We start from the raw sequence: 27,752 nt of genomic DNA, 5'->3' as shown, positions 1-27,752 counted from the left end.
TCACAAGCCCAAGTTTCAAGACTGGCCCAAGTTCAGCCCAACATCAGGAAAGTCCAAGAACTATTAACAAGCCCGAGTTGATTTAAATGATTATTTGGCTCGTAAATTAGACAGAAAAGAATACGTGGGGTCTATATTTATTTTGGGATGGGATTTGTAGGTTCACGTTTTAATTCATCAACGAAAACATCATCATACCATCATTTCTAATCATTGAAACATAACCTCATCATCATCCTCTTCATACGATCAGTCATCATTCTTACATCTATATTTCGCTGTAATACGAACAAGAAAGTAATCGTAACAGGAACATCACGATCGTCATCTCATTCATGATAATCATTGTTATTTTATGTATCACTATTGTTACTGTAGCAGTGTAAATGGTTTAGTGATGGTGACCGACTGGAACGGAAACTGTAGCTTAACAGAAATGGGTTTTCTTCGGCCATCACAACAGCAAGAAAAAAAAAATTATATATATATATATATATATATATATATATATATATATATATATATATATATATATATATATATATATATATACATATATATAAATTATCGATGGGATGGTGAAGTGGTGGTGATTTGTGGTGGTTTTCTATCAAGACAAGAGAGGGAGTGTGATAGAGATGGTGGCGGCGAGGATGGTGATTTTTGGTGTGGTAGAGAGTTGAGGGTGTTCACGAAAGAGAAGAGAAAAGAAAGATGGTGGCGACGGGTTCAAACAGAAATGGTCTAGTTTTCGTGTAGCTTTGCAGTTGTAGTTGATGGTGGATCATGATGGCTTTCGAATTCAATCAGAACCGGACAGCAGGAGCTAATCATCCTCATTTTGTTGTAAAAGGTGGTGTTCAAATGAAGAGGGTGGTGGCGGTTGTGTGATGATGGCGGTTTAAGGTGGATGAAGATAGTGGCTAGTGCTAAGGGTAATGTCTAGTTGTGTTATGCTTATAACTATCTATCTGTGTATATACATAGAGAAATATATATAGATAGTTAACATGTAAGATATTTAATATTATAATATATTATATTTCACATCCATAAAGAAATATGAATAAGAAGCGTGCACGAGGAATAGGATGGCAGCCATCATTTTGAATTCTTGTGCCGACGATTTATTAGGAAATGTTATATCGTGTCCATTGCTAAACAGTTAACGTAAAAAGGTGTTCCTAAAAATCCCGAATTTTTAGATTAAACATATTTAATTATTTCACTCATTACCTATTTGAAACCCGATAAAAAAATTCAAAAGTTATTTATTTTATGTTCCAATTAATATGTACGGAGTACTAAAATTTAAACTAAAAGGATAAAAATAGTTTTAACAAATCTAGAATCTTCGCAATCAATTTACAGTCTAACTTTTATCTTAATCATTCATGAACGTGTATTATATCTATATTAAAACTAACGAAACATCAACCGAGCGTCACTGACGTTTACTAATTAGGCTCGAAATCAATTATTTTTTATATATTCTCTTTCTATATGCAAACATTTTTAAATAGCAAGTTTTAACTACTAAAATAAATATATTATATATTTTTAAACAATTAGATTTAATATAATTTTATATATTTACAAGAAATATTTATATTTACATATACATATTTATAAATTTATAATAGTAATTTTCATTACATCGCATATTAGTTTATATATTTATTTCCAAAAATTAAATCATATATTATATCAAATAATATTTCAAATTATTATATATATGTATCTATTTACAAATAGTTGTTCGTGAATTGTCGAAAACAGTCGAACGTCAATTGACAATATGAAACAGTTCAAAATTTTTGAGACTCAACCTAACAGACTTTTATTATCGCGTCGAAAATATTAAAATCATATCGAGAGTTCGGTTCAAAATTAGTCGAAATTTTCCGGGTCGTTACACTCCTTATATGGTGTACATGTCAAAAACTAAATTTAGAAATCACTGAGCAGTCTTATTTTGACCTCAGTACCTAGTTACTTTGAAATTACAAAATTAAGAAGCAAAATGTAAAGGGTAACACAACACAGAGAGGGAACAATGATGATTAAAATAACATGTATAATGATAATGGAGCACCATCAATTTTAATACGGAAATTAGGAACCAACAATCGTTTACAGATCATAGTTCTTTATACAAAAAAATTGTAAAATCTATATCCCAAATTAATGGAAGCTGTGGACATTCAAGATTACTGATTACTGATTAAGGAAAAGAATGAAGGAATTGGATTAAAGCAACTGACAAAAATTAATAAACACTAAAAAGGTATTACAAACAATTGCATCAACCAATAACGTATTTTTAGATCGACAGAACTCGTAATAAACCCTAATTAATTAAATATGAGATTTATAACTCACCATAATTTTCAGGTAGGCACAAAAACAATGATAAGTATGATACAAACCCTAAATCGATGAAACCCTAACGATATATAATCGAATCAATCGTACCAGAATGTAATCACATCTGACGGAATGTGGCGGTGGTGACGTGTGAACGGAATGAGGCGGTGGCGGCGGAGTTGGAGGGTGATCGGAATAGCCGGCGGCGGCGTGTGTGTTATTTTTTTTTTCTTTCATCGAGCAGTTGCAAAATAATGGAGAGGTTCGATTGAGGAAGGGTTTTGTGATGGCACGTGTCGGTTGAATATAGTGGGACAAGTGGGATGGTATAGGCCAATAAGAGGTTGACAAATGGGTGGATGGAGGGTGACTTGATGGATGAGTGACAAGTGGCAAAAAGCCACACGGTTTGTAAGGAGTAGTGACTAGTGATGATTGTACTATATAATAAAGTAAATAATAAATAATACACTAATAATACCCACTAATTGTATTCCCACTTACGTATTTTGATATCTCAAACATCAATTATTATTTTTTTCTTTTTGCATATAGATTGTGTTTAAATAGATTTCTCAGTGTGTATTGAATCGCATAAATTTTCTTAGTCAACACTCAATATCCCAATATTTAATTTTGAAATAAATAAAAACAAATCACACATCATATGGTAAAAAAATTAATTAATTCCAACAACATAAACATGGTTCATGAATTTCGTGACAAAACCAAACACAAAAATAATGAACTTTAAGTTCTTTAAAAATGCAAAAAAATTCCCAATTACCGCCACCTTTATCGTTTTAAAGCAGATCTCCATGTACCTATAAAACCCCTAATTTCTTCACTACATAATCTGAATCTGAATCACCAAACAATGAAAATGAATGAACCAAGCGCATGTGAATTTTGTGGCATCATTTTAAACTTTCTGCTAATCATCCCTTTTTGGGGCCGGTTTATCCGTGTATGTCCTACTTGTGTTCTGACCTTCCACCCGTCCCATTTCTGTCCGCATTGTTTCGAGGTTTACAATCAACAATTATCGCCTCATGCTCGTGTTATGTGCATCACGTGCTCGAGTTCTAGACACTCTGCGTGTGTCCAAGAAGCATCAAGTAGTTCTTCCTCAATGTCGTATCGCTGTCCTCGTTGCTCTGACACCACTTTTAAGTTCTTTGACTTCCAAAAAAAAGGTTCGAAATTGGACCTGCAGTTGGCGAAGGAGTTACAGGCTGCTGCGATGATATCGAAAAAGTTGATGGCGAATGTGGTTGAGACTAAGACAATTCAAATGGTAGAAGAAGTGGAGAAGGCAGCGGTGGCTAACAAAGAAGCTAAAGAAGCCTTGGATTGGGTTATTAAGATGAAGGATGGTGAAAACAAAAATGTGAATGAAAATTAATGAATAATTATTAGCTATGAATTTATGAATCTACTATGGTAATCTAATTTAAATACATTAATTTTATTGGTGTTTGATTAGGTTTTTTTTTTATATATCAGTGGTGTATCTATATCTATCATGCATGCATTGATCTGCCAAATCATTGATCAATAGCGCTATTTCATCGCCACAATTTATCGTCACATTCTATCATCACCTATCCGTAGTGTAAAGGTTACTCGAGAACTATTTTTATTGAGTATGGATTTATAAATTTGAAATATAAATTAACCTTAATTGAATAAATAAACAAGTAAACATATTCTAGGGCAGGGTCGAAAACAGTAAGGGGCAGGGTGGTACATTTGTCCCCGTTGGATTTTTTTCTCGCTCAAAAGTTATCATATTTTGTCCAAAAGACTCAATATTTTGTCCGAAAAAATTGCAGTGAAGGTGAACCGTTTTAAAAAAAATTTCGTCCCTAATGAAAAAAATTTATAGTTTCGCCACTCTTGGTAATGTCCTTGCAATACGTTGTCCGGAAAAAAATCGGAGTCAATACAAATAAAATTATTACATCATCTTTCTATATAGTCATATAAAGCTCTAAAATGATGATGTCATCATTAAGCTAATTACCCTTTAATTTTTATAATGATGATGTCATAATTATATATTAATTTAATACAAAAAATATAAAATCTTTTATAAAAGGAAATACTAAACTCTCCTAAATTGTAATTTTAATTTTTTTAAAAATTTAAAAGGCATTTATTATTACTAATAATTATTATTATTATTATTAAAAATATAAATACTAGCGAACTTTATTATTATAATTATTATTATTTACTTTTAATATAATAATTATAATTATAATTATAAATATTATATTATTAATATTCAAAATTCAAATAAGGATTCTTTTTACGAAATTAATTAGATTACATATGTATGCGAAAATACATGTTTCTATATATTTGTAAAAACAACAACAAGTTTCTTAGTCAAACGGGTCATTAAAATAAATGACTTTAGCATTTACATTCACTTAATACCTAAAACATGTCATTAAATTATTTCGTTTAAACAAACTCGTAATTTCACGGGTTATTCGTAAAATATGAAAAGACTATTTATGTACTCAAAAGTCAAAATCCTCAATAATCGTCACATTCTAGTGTAATACCCAAAAGTCAAAATCTTCAACAATCGTTAGCGTTGGTGTTGTACACTTGTACCTCGAATATAACTAAATATTTAAGCTTGAGCCCAAAATGATTTTCTTTTCTGCATTTAATGTTGTGCCCAAACGTCGGTTTCGGGTATGGCCCTAAATAGGTCGTGTCACTTCAAAATTTAGATTCATATGTAACCCTCAACTTTGAAAGTCACGGAAAATATATCAAGGTAAATATACTTATTAATTTAACTATAATTAAATTAAATTAAATTAAATTAAAATTAAAAGGCTATAATAGGAGAAACATTAGAACTATGAATTTGAGATTATGGCTGATATTATTTTTGTCTTCGCAACATAAGAATAATAAGACGAAAGTTTTACTCACATTTGCTCTTATAAATATAAATAAATATTCTGGTGCTAAAATCTGATTTTCTGAAAAGGTTAGGACCACTCTAATGATTTTTGTAATGAGCCAAGTCATTAAGTTAATTTTTTTTTTTTTTTGAATTAGCGAGAAAACTCTATGAACGAACACATTGGTTTCCTTATAGAGGGTATACCTTGGTTAATCAAGCGGTTTCCTTATAGAGGGTATACCTTGGTTAATCAAGCTCCTGAGCGAGAGAGCTGGTACCGGGTGAATTGTGCATTACGCGCACCCTTTGATCACAACGATTTGACATAGCTAAAAATCGAACCCGGATGGTATGCTTCATTGAACAACTCGGAGTTATTTTATTTTAAACCTTAATGATGATATCAAAAAGTCATCGAGATTGAACCAGAAGGCCTTTAACCTAGCGGTATTGAATTACGCGTTGAAGATAACTAAAAAAATATCAGAGAGATTAAAAAAAAAATTAAAAATATCACAAAGATTAAAAAAATTAACAATATCAATAAGGTTCCCATCATCCTCAAATTCACATAACAATCAAACTTCAAAGGTACAGTTTTTTATGAGCAACTAATGTGTAGATTGTAGGTTTGCCTTTCAAAAAAAAAAAAACTTTGATTATCGAAATTCAAAATTCATTCAAATTCAAAATAAAATATATACCACAAAAATTAAAAAAAAAAAGAAAAAGAAAAACGATATATACTGTACAACTTTTCGTAATCAATAAAAAAAAAAATATAGAAAAGTAACATATCCTTTTACGCAAAAGGCAAGGTGGATATTTTGGAAAGTAAAAAAGGAAAAAACAACAACAACGAAACTATGAAATAGCTGCGAAGCGGATGAAACGACAATCCACCTGGCGTTGGCGTTGAACTATCACAAGTTGTCAAAATATATTTTGTCTTGTTCTCTTACAAACTTAACGCAACTATGTTGTTGTTATTGTTCTTGTCACCAATATGCCCTCATCATCATCCTCAAATTCACATAACAATCAAACTTCAAAGGTACAGTTTTTTATGAGCAACTAATGTTATACTTTCAAGGGTTTTGTTCATTATAAGCTATGAATAATAAAAATCATTACTTTTTATTTATGGTATGTATGTATGCATGCAGCAAGTGGTAACAGATCAGATGGTTGAGTTAATTTTAGAAGCAAAAGATGCAGCTGATTGGATTTACAGAGGAGAAGGAGGTCTTAATATTGTTCTTGCATACAATGGATCCTCTCCCAACTTTGTAATTTTCAAATTCTTTTATTTTTAATAGAAAATTAGGGATATTAGTACAATATTTGTGACACTGTAGTAGCAAATTAAGTCAAATAAAGGGTAGATTGGGTTTGATTTACTCTTTAATCCTGTTGTTTGGTAGGTGTAGTTGCTTATTGTGGGTTGCAGATTGAAGTTCTTTCTACACTTTAAAAAACAACATTAGAAAAATACAAAGAAAACATGAAAAGATTAAGTCAATTTTGAATGAATTTTCCTTTTTCTAAAGTTCTTGTCAAACATAATGGTCAAAATTGACAATTACTTGACTAAACTGATTGTGTTAGGTATTCTTAATTTTTATCTTACCATGATTTGGATTGATTTTGTCTCATTTGGCAAGAACTAAAGTAGCTATTTACTTAAATGTAAACTCAAAAAAATTAGCATATAATTAAACTGCTAGAATGTTACCTATAATAATGTATTTATAGTGTATAAAATCTACTAAATGATATATTCATAAAGTTATATTATAGATAAAAGAATGCAATTATATATGATACACTGATTTTTTTATGGAAAGTTCTAAAATTTACGGAAAGTAGCGTTCCGTGTCAACTTGACCAATTTAAACCAAAACTAGCCATCTTGACCTATATCACCTATTTTGCTACCTCTAATTTGTGTGATAGAGAGATGTTAGGTGTTGGATTGATGACCCGTTTACTCACTTGTCTTATTAATTTCTGTAGTATGGCAAAGTCTTACGGGTGCGAAAGCATAAAAAGAATGCATCTGAATATGAAAAAGCTCCTTCGGCTTTATGCAAACATGAGTGTCTTGTGTGGAAAGATGTGGAAGAGCTTTTATCTGCTCCAACGAAAGATATTGCAAATCATATGTACGCGCAGCTAGTAATGTGTCCATTATTAGGTTCTCAATACGTTGATGCTGGGGTATTTACCTTTTTTATTAATATCTTAATGGTTTTTTCAAGACTTCACAATAATTTTATGTCGATAATTTGTGATGTCTATATTTTAAACTGTTTCTAACATGTACATTTTGTGTAGAATTTTCTTTTGATTTTTCAAAATTTTGGCAGGTCCGTGTAATGGTGACTAAAGAATTTCTTGAGTCATTACATAATTGTGTTTTACTTAAGAGGCCTTCGTGGCGAGTGGAGACTGGCCGGGTTGATACTTCGCGCGATTCCGCTATTCTCATGTCCGACCATTCGGTTTTTCCCAATGGTAAGTTTTGTCTCCTTAACTCTTTGCTTAATCCGGTTCTTATATATTATACTAATATATGCACATTGTACGTTTGGTCTCGCAACCGGGTATTTGTGATACGAAAAACTTATGTAATTAATTAATCAGTGCTGTTATTAATTACTTGTTGCTTTTCTACTTTCCAGTTAAAGCTGTTAATGAAGAAGAATTCTGCATATCAGTTGAGATAAAGGTAAAGTTGTTTGCTTTTGTGCTATTTGTTTCGTTTTTGCGTTTGAAGCATTGCTAATAATTTTTTTTTTGTTAATATAAGCACAGCCAAAGTGTGGATTTCTTCCAATTTCGAGATTTATTCGAGAGGAAAACTTAGCCAAAAAAAGAATATCTCGCTTCAAGCTTCACCAGATCCTTAAGTTCCATCAAGGAAAGGTTGTTACAGTTTTCTCTACCCGTTCTAGTTTAATAATTGACAATGATTTTATGATGTTATAAAAATTGAATTGAAGACTGAAGTGACTAGATGGATAAGAGTAAGACTACACTACAGGTTTATTATTTTGCAGCTAGTGCTAATATGGGCATACTGAATAAAAGTAGTAGCTTTATTAAACATTGATCTATAGCTTATATCTTTCCATATTTAATGTAGAAGTCATTACAAAGTACATGCTTATTATTAGTATGATCTTATACTTGTATGAATAAACATGTCAATGTGGGTTATAATTGTTTTTAGTAACAGGTCAAATTTGTAAATAAGAAAACTAAAATAAAAACTGGTTGGAGGAGCAACGGTTAAAAAAATCACTAGAACTGTATTTGCTAGTCATAAAACGCCCCAAAACATTTAATTTTTAAGAATTAGATCATCATCGTAACAATATAGTTTTTTATTTATTATCTTTAAACAAAAAAGTAAAGAATCAAGAGACAATATTTGCACGTCGGTCTGTCTGTTTTGATCTTTACCCGAACTAAAATTGACCCATTTTTATCTGAACTTATTTTGACTCGTTCCCCGACCTGTCTGTTTGCTACCTCTGGTCTTAATATGTGTCTTTATCCAAACCTGTCCTCATTGGCATTCTACATTCATATATGAGTATTGATCTAAATTCAGTTATATACGTACCTACATTTGTTTCATATTTTTTATATTCTCTTATGTGCGACTGTTACATCAGATATCACAGATAAGTGAATACGACCCAGTGGATATGTTCTCACGATCAAAAACGAGAGTATTGAAATCAGTTAAGGATCTGTTCCTTACCCCTCAGAACAATTTCCGTGTATTCTTAAACGGTTCACTTATATTGGGAAGCTTAGGCGGCGAGGCAAATGATACCAATACTCAAATCGCACAAGCATTTGAAGATACACTAAAAGATATTATCGAAGCTGATGAAGGCTTGCGTACACATAACTTTCTGCAGCTTGTTGCCGAGGCCGTTTCTGATTCGGGAATAATGGACCGTCTTGTCAAAGTTCAAAAACTTGATATACTTGATATTGAAGGTGCTATTCATGCCTATTATGATGTGGTCAACGAGCCATGTGTAGTGTGTAAGGAATTAGAAGGCAAAGTTTTGAGTAGATACGAGTCTTTACATTCGATTCCTTTTGAGCAAAGTTTAAAGATTGTGAGAGATTTTTTTATTTCTTCAACCGCGAAAGACTTAAGTCTGATGATCAGTTTTCGTTCAAGAGGCGAAGGAAATAAAGTGTCTCCTTATGGTGGTGTTTTCCTGGAATCAATTAACCAGAGTTTTGATTACAAAGTAAGTCTCATTCTGTCTGACTAGATCAGTTATGCTTAGACTCTTAAGGGGAGATGGTAAATTGGGAGAGGTCGGAGGTTTGGTAATGGGTCAAAACGGGTCCAGTTGACCCGAATTGCCCCTAATTTCAACTTATTTATAAATTGATATAATTACTGAGATAGTCCCTGCGGGTTATCGAAAATTGCTGAAATACAGGGACTTTCTTCCTTAGGCTTTTTTGTACCGATACAGTCCTCGAAGTTATCTTAAGTTACTGCAATAGTCCTTTTGTCTGATGGATGTCAAATTTGTCAATTAAGTTGAAGCACGCGCAAATCACGTGATGGGTAAAATTGGTATTATGAGGATCACTAACCTGATACTTATGACAACCACTCATCACGTGATTTGCGCGTGCATAAACTTAACTGACAAATTTGAGATCCGTCAGACAAAAGGACTATCCCAGCAACTTATGCAAACTTCGGGGACTATAAGCCCAAGGACTATTTCAGCAATACAGGGACTTTCTCAGTAATTTTGTCTTATAAATAGTTAAGTCTCTCAGTTACGATGATAAAAACTGTTAATTTATTTTTGTAGTAAGTGAACATGCATTGTGGATGTTGTTTGTCCTGTAAACTCTATTTTTTTAGTAGCATATTGGATGTTTTTAGGTTCGAAAAGGAGCCGTTATTGCAATCGCCTATTCTTAAATGGTTTTTGTTTTGACCAGGCATCTTTTATTGATCTGGATATGAAGCCTCTTGAGAAAATGCCATACTACTATAAGTTGGACCAAGAAATAATCAGTTGTTACGCTCGTATGATGGAGACACTAAATCAACCTACAAAATCTCTTTCAGAAACTCCGTTTCAAGATCGATCCAGAGCCAGAGAAGAAAACTCGCATTGCTGAAAGGTTCTGATGGTAATTTTTTAATACTTCTCTTTTTGTTAAAGTTGTGTTAACAACTGAATTAAGTGTCTGGAAGGTTTAGGAACCCTTAACCATCACTCAAAACTAAATAAACCACACTTTTATCAGTTTATATGTTGTTTCTATACTAATAGGCTAATAGCTGATCATATAGCTCTTCCGCTTGTTTCCCAGCATTGTGTAGATGTGCAGAATGTTACTCTGCTACGTTGAGATGGAAGCGTGTTGTGCTAGCTCTTAGATTACATTGCTGATTCAATTCAGATCTTCTTTCATTTGTATGTACTTGTTTTGTTAAATTCAAATTAGAAATAATAATAATATGCATTTCCTTGGCCTTCTTTTACAAGGAGCATGCCTCTATATTTTTTTTTTTTTTTTTTTTTGGCAAAAAAACGAATAGTCATATAGAAACGAGGTCGTTTTCCGAAAGAAAACGCTCTCAACATGAAAACAAAAGGACAAGGGGAGAACGGGGAAGCTCTAACCTAGAAAACAACAATCTAACCAATAATTATCTAACAACGAGCCTCCCTAACATCTCGAAAGAAACCTTAACGTATAAACCAAACAAAAATCGGAAAATACACGAAAATACAAGGAACGAAAACAACCGAAGAACACAAAATGGCCTAACAACAATCAACCTCGAGGACCCGCCTTTTTCAATTTACCATTGATCGTCTCTTTTAAAGAATTTTTCCCAGAACGATTTTCAATCTTATAAGATAACACATTAGAGAATCCATCACCCGGTGCGCACTCCCCGGCCAACCGTGTCATCATATCATCAAAGGCCACGAAAGCCTCCACAGACATATTACCTCTCCCAAATGCCAATGAGCCACCATCTTTTTCATCACGATGACCAATAAACAAGTTTTGAATTGCGTCCACATAATTCAAGTCGTTAATGTTATGCTGTGTGTAACCCTCGTGGCAAACCTCTTTATTATCAATTACCAATGAACTTGAAAGAACTGACACTCATGGAATTATTTGAGAACACAAACTTTCAAATTATTAATCAAGGACTTTTATGATGTATATGTATATGTATACATATATATAGTTAACGAAATATGCTTTCGATTACTTTTATAAAAATACTACAATTTTTTTTATTCAAAAGGTGAAATAATAATAAGATTTTTTTTCTTAATATATATTTAAGAGCTATGTTTAAAATTGATTTAAGCAAAAATGGTGGTATGTGAAGATTAGTCTAGTGGTTATTAACATATTAATAGTGAGTTGGTTATCTGAAAGCTCCGCCTTAAAATTATTGTCACCCTTAAATTTTGTTGACTTTAACAAATGTTGGTGATTGTCTAATTTGTTTTTCATTTAAAGTGCTATTTTAATTTTAATTAAAAAAACTTATAATAAAAAGTAACTAATAAAATAAGTTACAAATGTAAATAAAGATTTAATGTTGACTACAATTTTTGATGGCATTGAATTTTACATTTTCATAAATGAAAAAGGGAATAACTGGTCTTTTTAATTGGATTTCTATTGTTAATTTGAGCAAAGATAATTTTTAGGACAAAATTTTATACAAGACGCTTTTTAAAACGTAAGACTGTTGCTTTTACTGTTCCTAATTTATCGTCCTATTCTTTTTTGGATGTTATAAATTAATTATTTATTTTTATAAATAGATAGATAAAATGGAAGTATGCAAGATAAAGTATTTAGGAAATGTGAAAGATGAAATTGTAAAGATTGAAAAATACAAATATAATTCCGATAATACCCATCACTTGTAACTCACGTGATGGGAGTTAACGCTCGATTTGGATGTGCAGTTGACGGAAGACGCTAATTGCAAAATCAAAATAACTCAGGGACGCTGATTGCCAAATTAAAAATCGAGGGACCAAACTAGCAATTTGGGGTATAATAAAGGGACCAACTGAGCAAAAAAGTCTACTAATAATAATGTTTATGTTTATTAAACATTATTTTTTATAGACAATGGAGTAATAACTAGTTTTCGAACCCTCGCTTCGCGCCGGGGGTTCGGTTTTCAATGTATTTTATTACTTTTAGTTTGTAAAATTATTTCGTGGTTAACGATGATGTCGTTGAAGCGCAACTCGAATCGAACTAAAAGGTGTAACCCGTCAAAGATTTAAATGTTATTTTAACTTAACAATATATGTGAATCTCCGCATTTCGCTATGAGATTGTTGACATTTAAAAATTTAACGCAATTAAGCCGTTATCTTATATTAACACTTCGTATGATTTAAGAGTAGAAGATTTACTGAGATATATTCAAAAAATACTAAATAATTAAAAAATAATAATATGACCCATATGTGTTTGTTGTTAATAGATAAAAATAGTTACGGAGTCTGCGAGTGAAAAATTAACGTGTATGAAAAGTACCCCAAGTATTTAGCGTTTTTTTAAAAAGAATCCGTTTTGCGTATAGTTAGTGACATTGTGTTTGTAAAATTATTTCGAGTTTAACGATGGTGCGGGAAAATTTAACTCGTTGCGAGCGAGAAGATATGACCCGTTGAATATTTAAGATTTTTTATGAAAATGTTGATTTGACACTTTACTCCAGTTTGGAAGGACGATTTTAATTTTTGAACAAAGTGAAATTTAGTAAAAAAAGAAAAAAAGGAAAGTGGAAATGACGAAAATGCGCCTGACATCATTTTCATCTAATAGTTAATATTAATATTAATATTAATTAATATATGTTATAAATCTATTAGTTTATAACTACATTTAGTAGTCTATTCTTAGCAATAAGGCTTCTTACTAATAAATATGAACAAAGAATAAAGAAGAGAAGTAGAAAACAATTTCTATTCTAAAAGAAGAATTGGAGAGAGTATATATATGTGAGAAATATATTGATAAGTGTATATATGTGCAAGTTTAAGGAGTTACTTACACCCCATATTTATACACAAAAATGGCCATACAATGTTGACTAAATCTTTGTACAAAATTGACTATCTATACATTTATTATTTATTATTATTATCATAACACTCCCCCTTAGATAGTAATTTTGTTTTGTAAGAGATCAACTATAAGTTGCTGCCTCGTTAAAAACCTTGCTAAAGAAAACCCAGTGGGAAAAACTTTAGCTAAGGAAAAAAGAGTGCAGCATAGAGTTGACTCCCCCTCAAGTAGACATCGCTTCAGCTGTTACATCTTTTGAAACATGTCTCATGCCAATGTTATGAACGTGTGTTATGAAAATAGCAGTTGGAAGTGCTTTAGTGAAAAAAATCAGCAGAGTTTTTGTTGGATTGAACATATCTCATTTCAATCTGGTTGTTCTTAATGAGATTTTGAGTGTATGAGAAGAATCTAGGAGGTATATGTTTTGTTCGGTCAATTTTGATATACCCTTCTTTCATCTGTGCTATGCAAGCTGCATTATCTTCATAGAGAGTTGTTGGACTTTTATCGCGTTCTAGTCCACAAGAATCAGTAATGAGTTGTGTCATTGATCTCAACCAAAACCATTTCCGAGTATCTTCATGTAATGCAATCACTTCAGCATGATTTGATGATGTTGCAACAAGTGTTTGTTTTGAGAACGCCATGATATTGCAGTATCTCCATTTAGGAATACATATCCAGTTTGAGATTTAGCTTTATGTGGATCAGATAAATAACCTGCATCTGCATAACCAACCAAATCTTGTTTTGATTCGTTAGAATAAAATAATCCTAAATCAGTAGTTCCTCCTCGAAGGTATCGAAATATGTGTTTGATCCCATTCTAGTGTCTTTTGGTAGGAGCAGAGCTGAACCTTGCCAACAGATTAACTGCAAAAGAAATGTCAGGTCTTCTACAATTTGTAAGATACATAAGGGCTCCAATTGCACTAAGATATGGTACTTCTGGTCCAAGAATATCTTCATGATCTTCACATGGACGAAATGGATCAGCTTCAACATTGAGTGATCTAACAACCATAGGAGTACTTAATGGTTTTGCCTTGTCCATATTGAAACGTTTCAAAATCTTTTCAGTATATGTTGTTTGATGTACAAGTAAACAGCTATGATCACATATCCGGATGTTGTTTTCTTAATGAAAACACAATGGCAAGTAAGGTTATTTGTATACCCTTTGTTTATCAAGTAATCACTTAATCGGTTATACTATTGTATCAACCCATATAATAATCTGTGTCATTCAATGGAATACATTTCCTTGTGTTTTGCATTAGATGCTTCTGATACCTTAAACCCTTCATGTATATTCATGTATATATCACTATCAAGTGATTTATTAAAATAAGTAGTAATAACATCCATTATATGCATTTCTAATTTTTTAGAAACTGCCAGACTGATTAAGTAATTTCATTCATAACAGGAGAATAAGTTTCCTCGTAATCAATTTCTGGTCTTTGAGAGAAGTCTTGAGTTACAAGTCTAGCTTTACCTTGTAACTTCATTTTTTCTCATTTCCTTTTCGGGTAAAAATTCATTTGTGTCCCCTACGTTTCACATCTTTAAAAGTGATAATGATTTATCCGAAAACTTTTCTTTTGTTGAGCAATTCCAATTCAGCTCGTATATAGTCATGTCTATTTTGACATTCAATGACAGATTTTGGTTCCAGCTCATCATCTTTATTCATGATGTCATTATATGAAAATTCTCAACAATATTTTGTCATTCCATTTCGGTTCCATATTATTGCATAATTTATTGCAATTTATGTATTTACATTTATCAATATCCTCTGCAGAAGGAATATTGATTTGTGGTTCTTCTTGAACACTTTTTTTTACCTCATTATCAGCTGATTTTATTTTTCGAGGATTTTTATCATTGGAACCAATTGGTCTCCCACGTTTCTAGCGTAGCAAAGACTCATGAGTGACATTATTGCCAGCTTTTGTAATTTCAATTCTAGCTGAAGCATTTACTGTTGGTATATATGATTTAGTCACTCCTTTTTATATCTGTAAATGCATCAGGTAATTTATTTGCAAGTTCTTGTATATGCATTATTTTTTTTTTAACTTTCTTTTCGTATTCTTTTGTACGATGATCAAGATACATTAATTTATGTTCACACCAGGAAACATCTTTTTCTTGATTTTTCATTTCTCCCCTTAATCTATGAAACAATGTTTCATTAAAGTGACAATCAGCATAATGTGCTGTAAAAACATCACCCGTCATGGGTTTAATATATCTTATACTTGAAGATGTTTCATATTCAATATATATATCCCCATCCTCCTTTGAGGACCCATTTTAGTGCGTTGTGGTTGTGCAACTAGAACATACACTGCACAATCAAATGTTCTAATAGTGGGATATATTTGGCTCTCGACCAAAATCAAGTTGTATGGGAGAATATTTATGAGTTGCAATTTGTCTAATGTGAAATAATATCGCAGTATGTAAATTTGCATGTCCCCATATAAATTCTGAGAGTTCTGTACTCATTTTCAATGGTCTAGCTATTAGTTGCATGTGTTTAATTATTGATTCAGCTAAACCAATTTTTTGTATGCACATGAGCAACTGGATGTTCAACAACAATCCCTGTAGACATATAATAATCATAAAATGCTTGAGATGTTGACTCACCAACATTATCAAGTCTCACCTTTTTAATGATGTAATCGATAAATGTGCTCTTAGTTTAATAATTCAAACAAGAAACTTTCCTAATGTCACATTTCGACTTGATAATAGTTAAATATGAGAACATCTACTAGATGCGTTTATTAGGACCATGAAATATCAAAATGGTCCACATGGTGGATGAATCGGTTCACATATATCACCTTGAATTCTTTCAAGAAACATTGGTGATTCTTTCTCAATATTCTTTTCATTAATCACAATATGTGCTTTTCATTAATCACCATATGTGCTTTTCATTAATCACCATATGTGCTTTTTCATTAATCACCATATGCGCTTTTCATCATATATCCTTTTCACCATATGCGCTTTTAATCATATGTGCTGCGCTTTTCATTATATGTACTTTTCATCATATGAGTTTTTAATCATATGCGCTGCGCTTTTAATCATATGCGTTGTGCTTTTCATCATATTCGCTTTTCATCATATACTTTTTTCATCGTATGCGCTTTTAATCATATGCGCTGCGCTTTTTATCATATGCGCTTTTTATCATATGCGCTTTTAATCATATGCGCTGCGCTTTTCATCATATGCGCTTTTTATCATATGTACTTTTAATCATATGCGCTTTTTTATCATATGTGCTTTTAATCATATGCGCTGCGCTTTTCATCATATGCGCTTTTTATCATATGCGCTTTTAATCATATGCGCTGCGCTTTTTATCATATGTGCTTTTAATCATATGCGCTGCGTTTTTCATCATATGCGCTTTTAATCATATGCACTGCGCTTTTTATCATATGCGCTTTTTATCATATGCGCTGCGCTTTTCATCATATGCGCTTTTCGGTGCTATATAGGTATTTCTCATTTCCGGTTATCATTGACTGTTAATCATATCCATTATGATATATATCAGAGAAACTTAACAAATTTCTCTTTGATTTGGGAGAAAACAAAGCATTGTTTATCAGAAAATTCGTACCATTTGGTAATATGAATTTTTGTCTTTTCCGTTCTTTATATCAAGTTTGCAAGACCTGATATAGTATTTATAATTCCTTCATTTGATTTAAATCAATGAAATATTTCTTAGATTTGATCATAGTGTGTATGTTACCACTATCTGCAATACATATGTCTTTACCATTTAATTGATGTTGTATTTCAGCAGGATTCATACTAAAACTTCAAATAAGATAAGCAAATAATGAGTTATATTTCAGCAAGATAATCAAATTATATTACCTGCAAACAAGTTACAATCTGAAGTACATAAAAGATAACACTTAATAAACATATGCGTTATGGTCTAAAACCATTTATTTATGACTGATACATAACAAGCTAGGCATCTTAGAAAATTCAAACCATACAAGTCTCAAGGTAGCTCAGGGTTTATTTAATCAAGATTTTTCAACAGATTCACTCTCGTTTCATTTTCTTTTTGGGACTTATTTTTAGAGCTAAACAAGATGTTCATGTATTCTATAAATACTAGACTGATGATCCATGTTACCAGATCATTAATAAGAATCTCTGGGATTCTTATAAGAACGTCTATTAACATTTTCAATTTTATTTGTTCATAGATCACGATTCTAGGAGTGGATCGAATAGCATCAGACCTACAAGAATATACAAGTTGTCTGGTATTCATTTCGTGGAACGAGTTTGCAAGTATGTTCATACTTGCATATGTAAGTATTCATTTATTTAATACTTTAGAATAAAAGCAATATGAAATAAGATTAAGTGATCATTGTATAGTGTAAATCATGATATGATATATGTTAATATATATCATAATAAAATAAGAATCTTTGCATGGTGCGGTGAACGTGGAGGATTTATGAATATCAATCCTGATTTTATGCCACTAATGAAAACCTCACCATAACAAATAAGTTATTCCATTTTCTATTTTAGAAGTTTTTTGAATTCTGAATTTATATTCATATATTCAATTAGAAAAGAAAATAGGAAAGGACGGTTAAAATGGTTGCCATCATAGTTAACACAATGGATACAAATGGTTGTTATGCAACGGTTGAATTACAAACAATAAAAACCTAAGGGCATTGTAGAATAAATAAAATTTCTCCGGTAGTAGACTAACAAGAGTAATGATATATAACATGATCAATATAATAGCTAAAATAAAAAATGGGTGAATCATCTTCACAAAACTTTAAAAGTTATAATATGAGAAAAAGGAGATTGATTTGTGAAAATGTGGAACGGAGATGTGTAATTTATATTTGAAAAATATAGTCGTTGTAACGTCGTCAGTTGACGTTAACAACCGTTATGTATATATGACCGTTGTAACGTCGCCAGTTAACGTTAATGACTGTTATGTACACGTTGTATTTAAAATGAATTTAATAAAAGTTTTTTTTTATTTAGTCAAATACAATAATTAACATAAGAATAATGATAAGTGTAAAGGATAAATGTTAGTATGCATAAATAATGATTTTAAGAATTAATATGCATAAAATAAATAATTATTAATGTAAGTAATCATAAATAAATAAATGTTAGATAATATAAATATAAATGTTAGTGAAATTAATAAGAGTTAGATTACAGAAATATAATTCAGGCGGTATAACCGACCATATATAACTTAAATAACATAAATATAAATGTTAGTGAAGCTAATAAAAATTAGATTACATAAATATAATTCAGGCGGTATAACCGACCATATATAACTTAAATAACATAAATATAAATGTTAGTGAAGTTAATAAAAGTTAGATTACATAAATATAATTCAGGCGGTATAACCGACCATATATAACTTAAATAACATAAATATAAATGTTAGTGAAGTTAATAAAAGTTGGATTACATAAGTATAATTTTACTTATGATGACAATAATATTTACCTTACTAATAAATAATAGAAGATATCGTTAAAGAATTTCTTACCTTGATTAGTGACTTGTGCTTGCTTAGATAAACCTTGATTATACGGAGCACTTCGTGCTGATAACGTGTTATAAATCTATTAGTTTATAACTACATTTAGTAGTCTATTCTTAGCAACAAGGCTTCTTACTAATAAATATGAACAAAGAATAAAGAAGAGAAGTAGAAAACAATTTCTATTCTAAAAGAAGAAATGGAGAGAGTATATATATGTGAGAAATATATTGATAAGTGTATATATGTGCAAGTTTAAGGAGTTACTTACACCCCATATTTATACACAAAAATGACCATACAATGTTGACTAAATCTTTGTACAAAATTGACTATCTATACATTTATTATCTATTATTATTATCATAACATCATAACAATATTTATATAAAAAAGAGTGTGTTAAACTATAGTTGTCAACATGAGAGTAATTATAGGGAATGAGAACAAGTGGATTTTACACATGTCAAATCCTCAAATTTTCTAATTACAATTAATCTATAATTAACAAATAAAAAAATAAAAAAACATTAACTGAAAAGAGGTTTAATAAAATAAATCGAATAAAAAAAATAAATACAAATATTGAATATATAGATTAAAAATTGAACGTATATACCGAAGAGTTTGTCAAAAAAAAAACTTATCCCACTTTTACTATAATTATGTAAACATCAACGACCTATCTTAGTCTAAATATGCTTTAAGTTGTGATCAATATAGTTTTGTTATCAATATGTAGTTATCGAAAACAGCAGATCGATCTATAACGGTTTTTTGAGCAGCCGTGCATCGCACGGGCTCATAATCTAGTCTAGTATAGTAATAATAAGGGAAGAAATCATATAATGGAAAGGGGGAAGGAGTACTAAAATATAATGACGTGGCATAATCGTTAACCAACCAGCAACACCATCGTCGTTATCAACGAACTAATCACACACTTGTTCACTTTTTCATATCATTCAATTTGAATCCTAAAACCCTAACAATCAACTTTTTCATAACTTCATTTCAATTCAATGGATGCATCTCGATTACCTTACAATCTCACCACAATCATTTCCCCCAAACCTAAAATCATCACCAAATTCCCCTTTCTTCTTCATCTTCGAACTTCATATTCATCTTCAACATCAACAACATGTTGTTTTTCAGCAACAAGTGTACCTTCAGTTCCTGCTCCTTCAACATCATCATCATCATCTTCGATGACAATAGCTGCAGGTGGTGGAAAGATGGTGGTGGAGTTAGTTGGAGCATTTAATGAGCTTACTGAAAGGATGAATAACAACAATAATCAGTTACTTTCCACCACATCGTCTAGATTGCTGTTTAAAACGCTCAAATTTTGTCTGCCAATATTGCAGACTTTACCGCTTTCACCTGATGGTCGTTCGCCTCTGTCTCGCGCACTTTCTGTTGCGCTCCTCTTAGCTGATCTTCAGGTATATGAAGGCAGTTTTCATAATCTAGGTTTTAATGTTTTTGTTATAAGAAATCAAGTATTGTAATTGAACTGGCCTTGCTTTTATCCAAGACTATATGGCCCCGTTTGGCTCACGGAATCCAATGGGATTTCCGGCATAATTGGAATTGAACTTAGACACGACGCGTGTCTAAATTCAATTCCAATTCCGCCGGAATCCCATTTGATTCAGAGAGCCAAACGGGGCAAGCTATTACAGAATTTGCTAGCTTGATGCTTGTAAGTATTGTAAGCCGTATTTGGAAATTTCGTCCAATATTCGTTATTATTTAGATTCTCATAAGTTTTGTAGGTTGCAGAGTTTCCTAGCTGCCATCTAATTAAGGAAATTCAAAATTAAATTTTCTTGTTCTAATTCAAACATGCACTACTACTAATTTAACCTAATAAGTAGTATTAGATCGCCAACTATTTTATGATCCTAGTATCTATGGTAAATTTGAGGCCCTAAAATCCAAGGACGTATGCGGTCGCACTTGTTGCTCACCCTCAAGGACAGCCATGTCATGAATCATGATCCATTGAGGCTCTGTTGTAGGTTGCCCATTTTGGTGTGTCAATAAGAAATTGTATTTTTGTTAATAGTAGCGCCCAAGTTATACCTCGGTGAAAAGAATCACTAGTTTTAGAAGTAGAAAGGTAGATGGTTTTCCCTGTTCGGGCTACCCGGTAGGGCAAGTAATCCGACCCCATACTCTGATGTACGCAACCCAGCATGATTACTCTCTGGCTGTTTCCAACCCATTTCTGGCAACCACTAAATATTCGCCCAATATGGGGTTCGAACCCGAGACCTCTTGCAAGGAACTCAGGGCCCCAACCCATCCCTGGCCATCAATAGTTTTATCTCAGTGAAATTATTTTTGGTAGTTTAGCTTCCTAAAAATCCTGTGAGGATGGTATAGTAGTTGTGCTAAATCTTGAAAGATTTTTTTTTTTTTTTTTTTTTTGCTGTATAATTCATTTTTTTTATGTAGATGGATGCTGAAGTTATATCTGCTGGAATACTAAGGGAAGTTGTGGAGGCAGGTGGCATAAGCATGTATGAAATTAAGGATCGTGTAGGTATTAGTGTAGCTCATTTATTACATGAAAGTTTTCGTGTCAACAACATTGCTTCCAAAGTTGACATTTATGATGACGAAACTGCTTCTGCCCTTAGGAAATTTTGTCTAACATATTATGATGTTAGGGCATTGATTCTTCATCTTGCTGTTAAGCTTGATACGCTTAGATATTTAGAGTACCTTCCAAGATATCAGCAGCAAATGATATCTCTAGAAGTTATGAAAGTACATGCCCCTTTAGCACATGCAGTCGGGACAAATTCATTATCCCTTGAACTCGAGGATCTATCTTTTCAGTACTTGTTTCCTTACTCATATCTTTATGTAAATACCTGGTTAAGGAGCCATGAAACAGGAAGTAAGCCGATAATTGATGTTTTAAAGGAACAGTTGCTTCAATTGTTGAATTCAGATTCCATTTTAGCGGAAATGGTGGATGAGATCTCAGTTGAGGGTCGTTATAAAAGTCACTATAGCACTATGAAGAAATTATTGAGAGATGGGCGAAAACCTGAGGAAGTATACGATATCTTAGGTTTGCGGGTCATATTGACGACATCGGATGAATGTGAGAAAGCGTGTTACAGGGCACGGTCAATAATCCAATCTTTGTGGACCGAAGTTCCTAGTAGATCTAAAGATTATATTGCAAAGCCTAAAGCTAATGGTTACAAGAGTCTACACATGGCGGTTGATGTTAGTGGTAGTGGTAGGACTAGACCATTAATGGAAATACAGATAAGGACCGCCAAGATGAATATGTTGGCTTCTGATGGTACGGCTTCACATGCATTTTACAAAGGTGGTCTTACTGACCCACAAGAAGTAAGTTTTCTTTTGCATCGTTATACATGACAACTTTCAATCATTTACTTATAGGTGGGCCGATTCAGGTTATGTTTAATCTCTAACGGTTCAAACAAATAAGACACAATCAGCTTGTAAGGGAACAGGTCTAATAGGTGGAAGGTCGGCCAAAGTGTAGTTTTTTTGGCATAAATAAACCAGTTATATCATACTATGCTATATATTAGATTATGGCTTTGAAATGATTCAAATTTTGTAATCATTTTGAACTCAATAATTGCTTTCAAATGAATTAACACTTATGGACAAGTTGTGTTGTGTGTTGTGTCAACCCAATCCAATACCCGTAGCAAAAGATACTTTAGCTGAGTCAAGCTGACTTGTTACCCTATTCGCTCATATATGTGATGATTATTTGCACAGGCAAAGCGGCTAAAGACCATTATGATCGCGGCTGCTGAGTATGCTGCTATGCGGTTAAAAGATTTTACATCCACAAACTCAAAGTTTGACGGCAGTGATGGTAGGAATCGTATCTTCCGTCTTCTTGACAAGAATGGAGATGGTAAAATTAGCATCGAGGAGCTGACAGAAGTGATGATTGAGCTTGGTGCACAAGGGGACGATGCTCGAGAGATGATGAACCTCCTTGATGCCAACAGTGATGGTTCTTTGAGCTCTGATGAATTCGACCTGTTCCAAAAGCAGGTAGCACTAACGTTCAAATTAATAAGCATCAAAGTTAAAATAATAGAAGTTATGTATGAAACAATAGTGTACACTTCTATCGATGATGTTGACTTATTTTCAACGTTATTAACAACTAGAGGTGGCAAAATGAGTTCGGGTTGAAAGGGCCTTTTTTAAAATGAGTCCTGTTCATTGTTGTTAAAGTCGGCCGAGTCGGCCAACCCGTCGGTTTGGGGACTACCTCGTCCCCACTCGCCCAAAAACGCCTTAAAAGTCGGGTTGAGTCGGCTGAGTTGGGTGTAGTTGGGTCCGAGTCGGTCAAAGTCAAAGTTAGGTAAAATAAAAATCTATATTTTTTAAAATTAGATTTTGTGCCATATATCTATGTTTGAATTATTAATGTTTGACATATTTATGTGTAATATATATATATATATATATATATATATATATATATATATATATATATATATATGTTTAATTTATCGGTCACTAAAAATCAATTGGTCAACACCCGACTCCTCGTCTCATCCCTGACTCGTCCCTCCAAGGTCCAGACAGACTCGTCCCCGACTAGCGACTTTTACAACCTTGGTCTTGTTGATCTACAAATATTTTGTTCTTATGGGTATACGTCATGTTCAATCTACTGCCATAACAACCTCTGACATCTTCATGATATCCTGTTTGTATTGTGCAGGTTGAGCTTATGCGGGGGCTAGAAGATAGAGACGATGAATACAAAAGCTTGTTGAATGACAAGCTTCAAGGGGCAGATGGCACTGGTTTAATTCAGGTGTACAGGAAAGAACTTGAAGACAGGCTCGCCATAAGTTAGCTTTGAATCATTCATTCTGGTATTTGAAAGAAACCCTCTCTGTAAGTAAATATGCGGTATATACTCATATTATACATTGTATATTGTATGTATTGTATTTGCTAGTGTAATGACACAAGACCCCTAGATAATATATAGTGTACATATGAAATGTCAACTTAGAATACAGGTTAGAGGTCAGAGGTGTGTATTTTGTAACTAGTGATCCCTACTTATCATGATGCTACTTATGGCTTCCCATTATTTCTTCTACATGGTATGCTGGTTAGCAAAACCCTAAGCACTAAACATGTGAGTAACAACCATTCAAATATCAAGAGTAAACACACGAGACACACATAAGTATTCGTTGTTTGACGGGAACATGTATAATGCTGATATGCAAGATCACACCTTGTCAGCGATGAATTTACTATAATCAGTATTGCATAAAGATTGTCTTCTCTTAGCAACAAAACTCAAGTCAGGAATAAAATATAATGTAAATTGTGAAATATACTTCTTAGCTCAATAGTTGCATTTCCAGAAAGTTATTTTCTCAACAGTAAGATTTCAGCCAACTTCTATATCTATAGTGTCATGTAGATCATAGTGTACTGTGACTGTTCATGAGAAATTTCTTGTAAATTAATATAGTAACACTAATACACAAAACAAAGCAAAAACAAAACCCAATACCACATAAGTGGTGTATGGGGAGGTGAGATGTAGACAATCCTTCCCCCTCTCCGAGAATAAAGACAAGTCATTTCTCCACCTAGAGTCAAAACACTCTCAAAAGTAGAGAAAGTCGTCCCTCTCTCTTTTAACGGATCTCTTTTAACGGATAGAGAGATTGCTTCCGAGTGAACCTCCGGCCAATAAGTAGGAATTTTTTATTATAAAAATAAAGTAAAAATAAAAATAAAATTGAGACACCATGAAAATGTTAAAATCAAATTTCCATGGGTTTTAAATCCTGCCTGAAATTTAATTTAGGCTCTAAGAGTCAGTCAAGTCGCCAATAAATCGACGCTTGCTGTCGACTCAATAACTAGAGCCGATAATATAGTAATACTAATATTTATATTTATATTTTGTAGTTAGTTGTATTTACTTGGTGTACAGTTTGGAAATTATCTTTCCTAATCTGTAGGATTTAGTCAAATTTAGTCCCTTAATTTCTATGAGGAATTACAGCAGTGACTTTGTTTCTCAAGGCCGTCGTTAGAACAACCCGGGGCAATCCAATTAGCTGGAATTTTCACTATTATTCTACAAGCATTGAACCGTACTAGCTTTGTTACAGCTGTTCACCATTCGAAAGGCTAGCTGGCAACACAACTTTTACCACCCAAAAAAAGATTTCAAGTCAACTACACATAATCATCAATTTATTCAGCAATTCTCAGTCCAAAATTGACAATTGGTGAGTTTATCATGACCCCATATATTGAAAAATCGATGAGCAATCTGATTTACTTTCAACAATCAATTATCCAAAGGGTTATTAACACCTTAGATATTTTTCTTTTTACCACATATATAACAATTATTTTCATCAACCGAATCAACAACCTATGTTTCAACTCTAAATAGTCATGACCCCAATCAGTTGAGGGTAATTAACGTCATCATTAATTGGTAAGACAAGAAACTCGAGCTCAAATCTGTCATGCAAACATATCCTTCCAAATCAGCCCCATATCAGTCACCATATCACTACTGTGGCAATATTTCATAACCATATCCCTACTGGACGAATTTCAATCAACTGGACAAAAATATGTGTCAATGGACAGATTTCAATAATGTAAACTGTAAAATACACTTTTAAGCTCAATAGTCATGGACACCTGCAAATTACCATTGTACTGTAAGTTGTGGTGCAAAAATCGTTACGAAAGGTGGTCCTTCAGATTGTGTGGCCGAAACTCGCAATTCGCAAGAGCCATTTGCAAATCCGCGAACTCTCTTGCGAATTCTGAGGGCTTTTTAACAAAATAATTTTTCCAAGTGAATGTCACAATAAGTTTGAATTTTTTTTTTTTTTTTTTTTTTTGGAAGGCACAATACGTTTGAAAAATGGGCGCTTTGGTTAATAAGTTTTCCAAGTGAATGTCACAATACGTTACTTTACTATTATCATTATTATTAAATTAATATTAACTTTTATTATATTGAAAAGTGAGTAATCTTAATAATAACTAATTTATATTTATATTATATATATATATACGGAGTAAAAAACAAACATATCATGTAAGTCCTGCATTCATGGAGCCAACGAAATGTAACATATATACACAATTAACCAAATATACAGGCATCTATGAACTGTAATTATTACCGTTATTATACTGAGATAAGTCTACATTGTCCTGCTGGACTACAGCTTGCACCAATTGAAATTATCGGACTCAAACCAACCTTGAAAATATTGGAGTGTGTTACCTGTTTCAAATGACTCTTCTACTTTATTTTGGGCTAGGGATAAAAGCATAATTCTCATTATATTCTCTATGCCATACATGCATATGTGTCCGATTACCAGATTTGATATTTCTTGTTGTACTTGACAATATGAACAAAGTAAGCTGTAAAGTTCTCAATTATCTTATATATATGTTACACGTCATCTTAGGAAGACAGGATCGCCTGGACGTTGGGAGATACAAATTTGAGAGAAAATAACTCTATTACTCACAAGAATATATTACACGAGTATTTACAAAACTCTAAAAAAAAAAACTCTCAAACTCACACACACTCTCTAGGTTGTGATTACACTTCTCTGAGTGATTTGGGATGATTTACAATTGAGGTTTCAACCTCTATTTATACTAAAACTTTGGTGGCGGTGGAATGGTGTGAACGAGGAAGGTGTCGTGTGAACGGAGATGGTGGGCGGCCGACATCGTGTTTATCTTTGCTTCTTCTACATGGTGTTCAAAGAAGGCTACTTTGAACATCTAGAAGGTGAGCTTCTAGATTGTAGGCTGGAAACTTTCACGTCAGCCATTATATCCAAGTATTACAAATTTTACTTGATAAAATTGTTTATTGATTTGTCAAATGCTCTTTAGAAATTTAAGCACAAAAGAAGTTGTAGACGGCAAATTGAAAATAATTAACATTCCTATAATTGTCCTCTACTTGTTAATAATGTCATTTCTAGCTACTATTTACACTTCCTTATAACACAAAATCCAAAAAATAAACATGAATGAATGCATGCATTGGGTGACTCTCATAATTAAAATAGCAAAAATTTGTTTCGTGACATGTTAACGCCAGACGAATAAGTTTAAACAACCAGCTAAATGATACGAAAGAATCCAATAATCGGATATGGTCAAACACAGAACATTGTTCTTGTTCATTTAAGCAAGTTTAACTCATTGTTAAGGATAAGACGATGAGACGTGGTAAGGCAGTTTACTGTTAACTAAAAGCCAAGCACTGATAATAATAATAATTATAATAATAATAATTTATACAGTATATATATATATATAAGGATTACTAAAAGTGTACAGTATTGATTATCCATAAATGTTGATTAAGAACGCAAGTCTTAATTAAGCGGTTGACAATGGACGCATGACATAAACTGTATCAAGGTAACAACTGAAATGTCCCGTTCTTATTGATTAAAAATGTTCCATATTAATTGATTTCGTTGCGAGGTTTTGACCTCTATATGAGACGTTTTTCAAAGACTGCATTCATTTTAAAACAAACCATAACCTTTATTTCATCAATAAAGGTTTAAAAAGCTTTACGTAGATTATCAAATAATGATAATCTAAAATATCCTGTTTACACACGACTATTACATA

General features: G+C 32.4%; 3 protein-coding genes across 4 annotated transcripts; all 3 read left to right on the top strand.

Annotated features, from left to right (window-relative positions):
* The first annotated feature begins 3,250 nt into the window (after positions 1 to 3,250).
* On the top strand, positions 3,251 to 3,772 carry LOC139871172 (uncharacterized). The gene has a single exon (XM_071858927.1). The coding sequence runs from the start codon at positions 3,251 to 3,253 to the stop codon at positions 3,770 to 3,772; it is 522 nt and encodes a 173-aa protein (XP_071715028.1).
* A 2,378-nt stretch (positions 3,773 to 6,150) lies between these two features.
* On the top strand, positions 6,151 to 10,833 carry LOC139859997 (inositol-pentakisphosphate 2-kinase-like). 2 transcript variants are annotated; one of them, XM_071848770.1, is made up of 9 exons: positions 6,151 to 6,353; positions 6,466 to 6,588; positions 7,316 to 7,519; positions 7,669 to 7,816; positions 7,984 to 8,030; positions 8,117 to 8,227; positions 8,983 to 9,579; positions 10,298 to 10,492; positions 10,676 to 10,833. In XM_071848770.1, the coding sequence occupies exons 1-8, from the start codon at positions 6,306 to 6,308 to the stop codon at positions 10,478 to 10,480; spliced, it is 1,461 nt and encodes a 486-aa protein (XP_071704871.1). In that variant the 5' UTR covers positions 6,151 to 6,305; the 3' UTR covers positions 10,481 to 10,492; positions 10,676 to 10,833. The 2 variants fall into 2 exon arrangements, with proteins under 2 accessions (XP_071704871.1, XP_071704875.1); XM_071848774.1 differs by having other exon boundaries at positions 10,656 to 10,833.
* A 9,128-nt stretch (positions 10,834 to 19,961) lies between these two features.
* LOC139859991 (probable GTP diphosphokinase CRSH, chloroplastic) lies at positions 19,962 to 24,159 on the top strand. The gene is made up of 4 exons (XM_071848763.1): positions 19,962 to 20,488; positions 21,507 to 22,421; positions 22,827 to 23,111; positions 23,794 to 24,159. Exons 1-4 carry the CDS (start codon positions 20,063 to 20,065, stop codon positions 23,929 to 23,931), a joined length of 1,764 nt encoding a protein of 587 aa, XP_071704864.1. The 5' UTR covers positions 19,962 to 20,062; the 3' UTR covers positions 23,932 to 24,159.
* The last annotated feature ends 3,593 nt before the right edge of the window (positions 24,160 to 27,752 follow it).

This window comes from Rutidosis leptorrhynchoides, chromosome 1 (genome assembly GCF_046630445.1).
Source record: "Rutidosis leptorrhynchoides isolate AG116_Rl617_1_P2 chromosome 1, CSIRO_AGI_Rlap_v1, whole genome shotgun sequence".
NCBI classification, from domain to species: Eukaryota; Viridiplantae; Streptophyta; class Magnoliopsida; order Asterales; family Asteraceae; genus Rutidosis; species Rutidosis leptorrhynchoides.
This window is presented reverse-complemented; position numbering and strand designations above follow the sequence as displayed.

Coding starts and splice junctions, on each gene's coding strand:
- LOC139859991 (XM_071848763.1), top strand. CDS start 20,063: ATGGATGCATCTCGATTACCTTACAATCTCACCACAATCATTTCCCCC. Junction 22,422..22,826: donor GTCTTACTGACCCACAAGAA/GTAAGTTTTCTT, acceptor TTATTTGCACAG/GCAAAGCGGCTAAAGACCAT. Junction 23,112..23,793: donor TCGACCTGTTCCAAAAGCAG/GTAGCACTAACG, acceptor TGTATTGTGCAG/GTTGAGCTTATGCGGGGGCT.
- LOC139871172 (XM_071858927.1), top strand. CDS start 3,251: ATGAATGAACCAAGCGCATGTGAATTTTGTGGCATCATTTTAAACTTT.
- LOC139859997 (XM_071848770.1), top strand. CDS start 6,306: ATGCCCTCATCATCATCCTCAAATTCACATAACAATCAAACTTCAAAG. Junction 7,520..7,668: donor CTCAATACGTTGATGCTGGG/GTATTTACCTTT, acceptor AAATTTTGGCAG/GTCCGTGTAATGGTGACTAA. Junction 7,817..7,983: donor CCATTCGGTTTTTCCCAATG/GTAAGTTTTGTC, acceptor TCTACTTTCCAG/TTAAAGCTGTTAATGAAGAA.